The 10,058-nt window shown below is 33.6% G+C and overlaps 1 protein-coding gene and 1 non-coding gene across 3 annotated transcripts; one reads left to right on the top strand and one right to left on the bottom strand.

Annotated features, from left to right (window-relative positions):
* Window positions 1–2,696: 2,696 nt before the first annotated feature.
* On the bottom strand, window positions 2,697–7,042 carry LOC116118252 (cysteine synthase-like). Of its 2 annotated transcripts, none has more exons than XM_031404214.1 (11): window positions 6,906–7,042; window positions 6,169–6,226; window positions 5,963–6,072; window positions 5,797–5,854; window positions 5,299–5,562; window positions 5,088–5,225; window positions 4,925–4,976; window positions 4,413–4,492; window positions 3,607–3,666; window positions 3,431–3,511; window positions 2,697–3,039 (listed from the first exon to the last, which is right to left on the bottom strand). In XM_031404214.1, exons 2-11 carry the CDS (start codon window positions 6,205–6,207, stop codon window positions 2,950–2,952), a joined length of 972 nt encoding a protein of 323 aa, XP_031260074.1. In that variant the 5' UTR covers window positions 6,208–6,226; window positions 6,906–7,042; the 3' UTR covers window positions 2,697–2,949. The 2 variants fall into 2 exon arrangements, with proteins under 2 accessions (XP_031260074.1, XP_031260075.1); XM_031404215.1 differs by lacking the exon at window positions 6,906–7,042 and adding an exon at window positions 6,784–6,899.
* A 2,234-nt stretch (window positions 7,043–9,276) lies between these two features.
* LOC116118277 lies at window positions 9,277–9,433 on the top strand. The gene has a single exon (XR_004126131.1). It is a non-coding gene; the product is annotated as a U1 spliceosomal RNA (small nuclear RNA).
* The last annotated feature ends 625 nt before the right edge of the window (window positions 9,434–10,058 follow it).

Below are 10,058 nucleotides of genomic sequence, written 5' to 3'. Positions count from 1 at the left end.
AAGAATCGATGCTTCAAGTCGATTTCTTTTTCTTACTTATTTGATTAGGGTTAACTGCAACAATCAGGGATATCAAAAAAATCAATAGATTATATATATGGATTTTATTCAAATGGATTGGACAATATTCCATCCAAATTTAAAACAATAAAAATTGACTCACAACTCAATCTTATAAATTTTCTCTCATAATTCGAACGTGACAACTTATAATTGGTCAACTCGTAATTTGATAAGCGGGATTCTGACCAATTGTAAATTGTCATGTCAAGATTGTAAAAGAAAATTTGCCTGATTGGGTTATAAATGTAAGATTGCCCAATTTAAAATGGATAATTATATTCTATTCATAATTATTCAAATAGATTGGATTGGATTATAGATGTCTAATATTAGGGTGTGTTTGTTTTACTATTCCTATCATATCCTATTTAAAGTACATGTTTGTTTCACTATTCTCAAAATACAATCATATTCTATTCAACCAAAAATATTTAGATTTTTTTAACCACTGGGCTTGTTAATTCAACCAAACACCCCTAACAATAAAAGTTTATAAATTGACAAAAACACTCTCACCCACCCACATATTCCACCGGCTACCGTCATTTAATGGGTGGATGAGAGTGTTTTTGTTAATTTTAAAACTTTTATTGTAGAGGATGTTTAACTAAATTAACAAATATAGAGAATTAAAAAATAATCTTACCAAAAATATTTTCAAATTCAAATCATATCCTCATAATAATAACTCAACTCAACTTTTTCAAAAATACTACTCAAAATAATTAAACAAACACACCGTAAATCATTTATCTACACCTTATAATTAGTTTGGGATTGATACATGTTTTAAATACATTTTATTTTTAATATATTTTTATATCAAAATGTGTATTTTGATAAGTATTTAAAAATGGATTAAAATTATCTAAATTAAATATAGTATTAATTAATTAATCATTTAAAAAAAATAAAAACATTGGATCTAACCGCCAGTCAACATAAGTCAAAAATCATTGACTAACGATCAACGATGGCGCGTTGCAGACACAGTCAATCCCTTCGGGACTTTTAACTCCCAATCTATAGGAATCTAATTGACTGGCGGTTTTACCACTAGTGATCATAGTAACCATTTCTATTTATATATTTTGTAATTTATCATTTATTAAGTGTTGATTTAAGTTTACTTTGTAATTTGAGGAATTATGTATAGGTATATTTGTCAATTTACAATGCACATTGCAAATCCATAATCCAATCAATTATCCGCTAAATTCACTCCAATCCAATCCATTTGTAGAGCTAAGATTGGATAGAACTTTATGTGGGAAGTCATCAGTAACAATAACCCTTGATTTTATTTTGGTATATAAATACCGGAAAATACTACACCCACAATATTTTCTAATAAATTTTTTCTCACAATCTTAATTAGTCAGTTTGCAATAAGTCTCATCTGACCACTTGGGTCCTAATTGATAAATTACAACTGATCAATTACAAGTTGTCAGATTATGGTTGTGAAATAAAATTTGTGAAAAAATATTGTGGGTGTAGTATTACACATAAATACCACTTTGTTGTTTCAAAAAATTATTTAGATACATTTCGTCAATTTCCGTTATCACTTCTATCCAAAAAAACAATCCATAGTGACATTTTTACCCCTAAAATTTGACTTAGTCTTACCATTTACAAAGGCAAAAAATTAGGATTAACTTTTTACCTTTTTTTCCCTCCATAACCCACTGTCAAACAAACACATTTTTTCAAAAGTCATGATCACCCTTCCACTTTATAACAAATTGATTGTTTGGAAAAATAATTTTTAATCATAGTCAAATAGAATTAGACTTGGGTTAGGATAAANTAGTGACATTTTTACCCCTAAAATTTGACTTAGTCTTACCATTTACAAAGGCAAAAAATTAGGATTAACTTTTTACCTTTTTTTCCCTCCATAACCCACTGTCAAACAAACACATTTTTTCAAAAGTCATGATCACCCTTCCACTTTATAACAAATTGATTGTTTGGAAAAATAATTTTTAATCATAGTTAAATAGAATTAGACTTGGGTTAGGATAAAACGAAAGTTTTAGTCCTATTAGATTTAAGAAAAACTAAATCATTTGAGTTCAGGTTAGAAGAAACCTATAAATACCTAGTGAATCCTAGAGAATAACTAAAAGAAGCTCATGAGGTTAGTAAAAATTCTGAAGTCTTTGTATTCAATTATCATCGAATCACAAAATATATGGTACTTGAATAGTAGTAGCAGCAATCATATGGCTAGAAATCGTGACATGTTCATAGAGTTTGATCAAATTTTTTATTTTGAAATAAAATTTGGTGACGGAAAGCCACAAACTATTGTGGGAAAAGGTTAAGTGTATAATAGCTCTAACAAAAGTATAATGGGAAAGTAAACGACGCAGCAACAGGGATTAGACATGCAAACAACATGCTAAAGGATGTTGAATCTCCTCATCTTGAAGGTTTTGTTTGATCCACCAAATTGAAGCCATAAGAATTCCAGAAGATCAGAAAAAGTGAAGATAATGGGTAGTAAAACTAATCCAGCAATTCAGATTGAGTTGCTTCACATGCTGTTTTGGAAAGCATCCTAATTCACACCAATACCAAACAGGGTGAGGGGAAAAAGGAAGAGCATGCTTAGATTCCAGGGCTATCAAAATAGACTTTTATTAGAACAATGCCACAAATACAACGGAAAGATACAAAAGCCGGCAGCTACCATCCTTATTATGGACAACTAACAAAAGTTGTCGAAAACAACTTTTCGGACCTCTGATTCATCCACTTTTATTTTGTATCAACATGTTTGTTCTAGGTCACAATACAAAATACAAGGAAGATTGTCCTTGTTTCAGGTAGTGGAGATCAAAGGGTAGATAATACTTTCTACACTTGAGTATCATCTCAATCAATGGTCATTGATTCTGCTTCACGCCTAATGGAGTCAAACAGCGCTGTAGATAGATAACGCTCTCCAGCACTGGGGAAAACAATCTGCGCAGATAGCCAAAGAAATGGCACGGTTTAGTAGTTAGTACAGATTATGAACGGAGCAACAAATTTTTGCCATTGGCAGTTTAGCACACCTGAGACCATGCCTGTTTATCTAGTCATACTTCATTAATGCCTAACAAATAAGGGACACTAGTCATACTGCCTAACAAATAAGGGACACTAGTCATACTTCAATGTGATTTCACTTCCTCTTTTAGTTTCACAGAAGGGATGAAATGAAAAATGATAGTGTGTTAAATGTGTGGCATGTCTGAGTGGTCAGTTGAACCACGTTGAAGGGATTCAGAAGTACAGTTTAAACTAAGCAACATATTACTAAATCTGATATACCATATGATGTCTTATATCAACTAAAGATGATTAAACTTACAACAAAGAGTTTCCCAGCATTTTCAGGCCTCTTTGCCAACCGTATAGCAACAGCTGCAGCAGCACCGGATGATATCCCAACCTGCACCAAAGAAAGATATCGCTGTCAGCCTAAAAATGAGAAGACCCACAAAAGAGTGTTGTAACTTAAAAATAATCTTAAAACTGGGAACGTACCAGTAAACCTTCTTTCTGAGCAAGCAGCTTAGCTGTTTCTATAGCTTCCTCGCTTGATACCTAAAAAGAAGTTACAGCGACAGCAGAAGTCGATGAAATAGAATCTATCTATGCTGTAGTTGTAGTTGTAGTTACCATTGATAAAATCATAGGTATTGCCACAAAAACAAAGTAGCAGCCATAATTAACATTTAATATTTATAAGAATCAGAAAAATATATATTCCAGAGTGCATATTTTGCTCCAATATTCTAAGTGTTTCACCACAAGGACTTGAATTTTACTTTATAATGTATCAAGAAAGCACAGCCTTCAGTCTTCAGTTTTTTTAAATTCCTCATCCCTTGTTATCAGGAAAACAGGTAATTTAACAATCACAAACAATTGCACATGTTTCATGAATCATACCCTGAACAATCTATACCAAGAGTGAAGAAAAAAAAAATGCCCTAAAACCATCTCAAATAATTTGTAGGATCCGTATAAGCTAGGAAACTATAATACCTAGAAGTGATATAAATTATTCAAAACCACTTTCAACTTAAACAAAGTGACCCCCTCAAAATCACAACCCAATTTCCAAAAGCTTCACACCCAGAATTTGCTTCTGTATCTAAATCCTGCTATTTTTCAATCACAAGACTGGAGAGTAGAGACCTTTATATTTACTTTTCATGTATGAGGGAATCTAATTGTAGGTGTTTTCTCTCAAAATAAAAAACAAACAACATAAACGTAGCATTAGCAGATAAAATTTTACATGCCAATTCAAAGTAAATAACCTAAAACATAGTTTTAAGACTTACTGTAATAACTTCATCAAGTATGTTGACATCCAAAGTACCAGGGATGATACCAGCACCTATACCCTGGATCAGATGTTTGCCTATAACATACAGCACACGAGGTACACTATTAGGAAATAATTTTGAGAATATTGCTCAGCTCAGAAAGATTTAGATGCAAACTCAACAAGAGTTAGCGTTGAACATAACCCCCAAATTTAAGGCACTAAAGCTACACCTCTTGTGCTAGAAGTTAATGCATGAGTTCTAGCCATGGTACACTTGGAGCCTAATGACATGTTTAACTGTTGAAGGTAAAATGTTTACCACTTGATATTCCAAGAGAAAATGATATACAGACCAATGAAGACCTAAAGAGTGGCACATGCACAATGCGCTAATGCAACACATCTTTCAAATCCACATGAAATATAAATCTGTCAAATTAGCAAGGATGCAACAGCACACTTCTTCCATATGCAACACCATCATCTACCAGTGTAGAAGAGGAGGGAAAAAGAAAGTTAATTCACCAAGTGGTCCTCCAGTCAAGATTGCATTTTCGGATGGCTCTACTCCGTATACCTAAACGGGAATTATGATAGCATACGATTAGCATAAATAATCAGAACATTAGCTTTCTTCACTATCTTTTACACACACACATAGAGCCTCAAATAATTTCCTCAAGACAACCTTAATACTTGGGTTCTTCTCTTTGAGGAATTGCCCAGCACCAGATATTGTACCACCGGTCCCTATCCCTGCAATAAGGGCATCAACTTTCTCTCCTGAGTCTTTCCATATCTCTGGTCCAGTGGTCTCATAATGAATCTACACAAATGATGATGAATGCATTCATAACTCCTTTTGGAATAGCAACCTAGAATATTAACAAAAAGAATACCTTAGGATTGGCAGGATTTTCAAATTGCTGAAGCACAAAACCATTTGGAGTGTTATTTAGTATCTCATCGGCTTTTTTCACAATCCCTTCAAAGCCTATTGCTGGATCAACAAGATGTATCTCAGCTCCAAAAGCTCGCAGCACGATTCTTCTCTCGATACTATACGTTGATGGCATTATAATGATAATTTTGTAGCCTCTTGCTGCTGCAATGGAGGCCAATCCAATGCCCGTGTTACCACTGGTAATCTCTATGAGGACAGTCTTCATCCATAAAGGAAATTTGTTAATTCAGATATCAACAGTACCATTATGTTTATGTTATCTGAGGTTCTGCTGAGGTTTACCCAAAAGTAATATATTATCAGAGAAAAAATAGTTTGAGCCAATGTTGCTAACAACCAATGTAACTATGCATAATCTTAAGCAGTGGGTGAAGTTAATTTACAAAGTTGACAGAAAATGAAATAATTAAAAATGGAGTATTTCACTGCATACCTTTCCTGGCATAATTAAGCCCTTATCCTCTGCATCTTTGATCATACTAAATGCAATCCTTTATGCCAAACATTGAAAACCCAATGAATTTCCCATATCGATTTGCACACAGGTATGACAAATATTTCAATCAATGGAGTCACAGAAATGGAAATAACTTAAATACCTATCTTTGACACTAGCACAGGGTTCCATTGTCTCTAGCTTGGCAGCAATATGGGCTACACAACCATCCACAACATTGTTGAGATACACCATCGGTGTATTGCCTATCAACTGACCAACCCCACACACACCCGCATCAGAAACAAGATTACTGTACTAAAGACAAGACACACTGTAGAAACTTAAGTTATTGTGAAGAGAAATTACTTCAGTAACATCTTTCTTGATTGCGCACTTGTTCTCCATGGAGCTACTTTATCAAACACTACAAAACATTGGGCAAACAGCACAGGATGTAATTTCTTTGAGCAGAGTTAAATACTTTCTCAACATCAAGACTTAAAAAAATGTATTATGACACAACTCAAAGCAATCAAATGTTCTTTTGTTAGCCTTCCCGGGTACTATTCATGATTTTCTTCCTTTTCAGGATAAGATCAAATATCTTGTCTACATCTTCTTACCTAAGGAATTAACTCATAAAATTCACAATGAAAAATACCCAGTAATCTTTGGAAGATCCCCAATAAAGGAATCACTCAAATAGTGCAGAATTCATGACAAAAACCAATACACAGAAACAAAACCTCTCACAACTGATGGTTACTTACAAACAGAGCAAAACAGAGAAGACAAAATCCCAAAGACTTGTATTTATGAATTCAGAATCATACAAAGAAAGCTAACGCTAACATTCCAATACCATCATTATTTCCAACAAGCAAGTAGTGGAAATAATAAGAATATGCAGGATTTTAAGTAATCATCAAATGGCAAAACATATCATTCCAGAAATACAATACCCAAAAAAAGGTTAACTACCCAGTAAAGGAAACAATCGAAATAGAAAAAGTTTGGCCAGAAGATAACAGAAATATCAAACACCAATACTCCTCAACAAGAAGAACCAAGTAAAAGCTTATAATTTCAGCTAATCAGCTTACCCAGTGCACTAATTGAGTCCAAAATGCAGAGTTGGTCAAAGGAAATTCTTCTCAGAATCTCAGGACACAAGTCCGGATAGTTGACAATAAAGAAAGGCCAAATTTGCCGTAACTACAAGTTGGTATCCAAAAGGTTTTGAAACCACAAACAGGTACCTTTCATCATATGCTATTAGTGATTCTGTTTGTTAACAGTGAAAAGACTAAAATGCCCTTGAAAGTTTGATATTTTAGTTTTTTATAAATTTTTAAAAAACCCATAAGTTTGTTAATTTAACTAAATACCCCCATATATAAAAAGTTTTTTAAATAACAAAAATACCCCCATCACCTGCAGTACCAGATTCCGACCACCACCATCGGAATCTGGCCAAAAATTGTGTTACGACACAGACTCCGTCGGGTCTGTGTTGTAACGCATCGATCTGGCATTTTCTGGCTAGATCCGTGGCTGATCTGGCCGGAAAAGGCTAGATCTACGGCAGATCTGGTCGTCGACGCCGCAGATGAAGTTTTGCGGCCACGACGACCAGATCTAGTCGTAGATCTGACCTTTTTTTGCCAGATCAGCCACGGATCTGGCCCAAAAATGCCAGATCTGGCCGTCGAGGCCGCAAAACTCCATATACTGCCTCGACGGCCAGATCGACACGTTACAACGGGTCTGTGTCGTAACGCAATTTCTCGGTAAGTTTCCGGCAGTGGTGGCAGGAATCTGGCACTGCGGGTGGTGGCGGTGTTTTTATCATTTAACAAACTTTTTATATATGAGGGTGTTTAGTTAAATTAGCAAACCTAGGGGGTTTTTTTAGAAATTTTTAAATTTATAAAGAACTAAAATATCAAATTTTCAAGGGTATTTTAGTCTTTTCACTATAAACAAACAAAAATCGCTAACAGCATATGACGGAAGGTACCTGTTTATCGTTTTAAAACCTTTTGGGTACCAACTTATCGTTTCAATAAATCTTGGGTATGCGTAAATTGTTCGACCAGAAAGAAAAGCAAAGAGATACTAAGCTGACCTGTTTAGTAGTAACGATTAAAGAATTAATTTCTCTACCTTGCATAATATAACATGACGTGGCAAAAAATATTGGGTAAAAATTTATTTTTAATTTAAAATAAAATCTTTTGTTATGTATGAGAATATAAAATGTTATATGTGTGGTAATATGCTAAAATATAAAATATATAATGGATAATCTTCATTCAAGGATCTCTATTTCTTTTACAAGATTGTCCTTAGTATATCGTCTTCTTCTCTTGTTCAAAGCGTTGACTACGGGACAAATTGGTCTACACAATTCATGCACTTTTTTTTTAATTAATCCTATGTTATACAGTTATAGTTGAGTAATGCTACAATTACTGATGGGTATGTACTGAATTTGTACACCAAATAACGTGGTTAAATCCTGATCGTTGATTTATTATCAGTTAATATTAATCAACGGTCAGTATTGTGTCACGTTATTCAGTGCACAAATTCGGTGTAAACTTTTCGGTAACTCTATCATTTTCTGTTATAGTTATAGTCTTATACAAAAATACCTACAATCTAATATTTAATATCTTCTCGCAGGTTAAAACTCAAAGACCAATGAATTATCTTTGGGTGGTTGAATCGTTCGATAGAGAATCTTGAGTTTATTACTCAAGAGATTTTGAGTTCGAATCCTTCTTTAGTTATTAATAGAAGTAGACACTAAAACTCTTACTTAACCGATTGTTTCAAGTCCTAGAAAATTAGTTGAGATGTCTATTAACTAACCCGAATATCTCCGGTCATTAAAAAAAAAAAAACATTTAAGACTAATGTTGGAATGCGGAATTAATTTTGGCCCACTATCTCTCTTATTTCATAAAAATATATAACCTTACCTCCAATGTTTGTGTCCTTCCCATGTTGATATCTTGCAGTAGGCTGAAATTTTTAGTTAACTCTTTGCAAAGGATATTAAACGGAGGATTTCTTCATCTAAGATATATAAAACTTTATGAGGTATAATTTCGTATTTTCTTTAAATTTACACTTCAACTCACTAGAAACAGAAATCGTATTTTCTTTAAAATTTACACTTCAACTCACTAGAAACAAGAAATTATAGGAGTTTGGAACTTATTTTTGTCACCTTGAATTAGTTTAAAAACAACAATTAACAAACTTTTTTCCTTATAACCGGATGACAAACTCTTTAGTTATTAGGATTAGTTATACCAAAGCGTCAGACTTCCTTTTGTAAGTGATGAAATCATTTTTTACGGGAACAATCCAAAAAAAGAATTTTCCCTAATCTCATATTGATCTGATACAAATTGCAAGTAACCCTTTAGAGTACAAATAGGGAGCTTAGCCCTCCATTAGAACATAATTACCTAGACGGGTTCTTTGGGTGATTAGGAAGGCCCATGGCCTAGGTTGGTGGCCTCCACTGCACAGAGAATGTGCACCCGCTTAAGGTCTGTCCAAGTGGGAGAGCCTGCGTCATAATTTGTGATGGAGTAAAGATATATCATAATTTATGATACAATAAAGCTTGGTGCATAACTCAATCTTACATTTTTTTTTTTTACAGTTCTAATGTGGTAATTCACAGTTGGATTGACAAGATCTATTAAGAGCAGACGGGACCTATTTACGAGCTGATCAATTATGAGTTTCCATGTCGGGGTTGTGAGATAAATTTTATGAGTTAGATTGTAAGCATAACATTGTACTTTGTGGTAGCAAAGAATGTTTAGGGTCTAGGGCTATCTAAATACACTTTTATTAGAAAAATACCAAAAGTACAATGGGTATATAAAAACAATAATATTATACTTACAAAGAAATCTTATAAAGATTTTCATACAAAGTGAGGTGACAAAAAATGAATGAAATGGTGAAACAAAAAGTCAAACTCATTAAATTCACTCTTCTATTCATTTTTTACTACATCACTTTGTATAAAGATCTTTGTAAAATTTCTTTATAAGTATAAAAAAGCCAGCCACCATCCTTATTGTGCACACTGTCAGCCCCAACAACTTAAATAGTCGAAACAATTTTTGGACCTCTAATTGATCCAGTCTTACTGTGTATGAACGTGTTTGTTCTAGTTCACAATACTTAAAACAAGGACTCTTTCATTTCAGGCAGTGGCGATCAAA

The sequence above is a fragment of the Pistacia vera genome, unplaced genomic scaffold (genome assembly GCF_008641045.1).
Source record: "Pistacia vera cultivar Batoury unplaced genomic scaffold, PisVer_v2 Contig84, whole genome shotgun sequence".
Lineage (NCBI taxonomy): Eukaryota > Viridiplantae > Streptophyta > Magnoliopsida > Sapindales > Anacardiaceae > Pistacia > Pistacia vera.
This window is presented reverse-complemented; position numbering and strand designations above follow the sequence as displayed.

What these genes read in the sequence shown, in the direction of transcription:
- LOC116118252 (XM_031404214.1), bottom strand. Translation starts at nt 6,207, where the DNA reads ATGGAGAACAAGTGCGCAATCAAGAAAGATGTTACTGAA. An exon ending in TCAAGAAAGATGTTACTGAA is followed by an intron (nt 6,073 to 6,168) that starts GTAATTTCTCTT and finishes GGGGTTGGTCAG; the next exon opens with TTGATAGGCAATACACCGAT. An exon ending in TGTGCTAGTGTCAAAGATAG is followed by an intron (nt 5,855 to 5,962) that starts GTATTTAAGTTA and finishes TTTGGCATAAAG; the next exon opens with GATTGCATTTAGTATGATCA.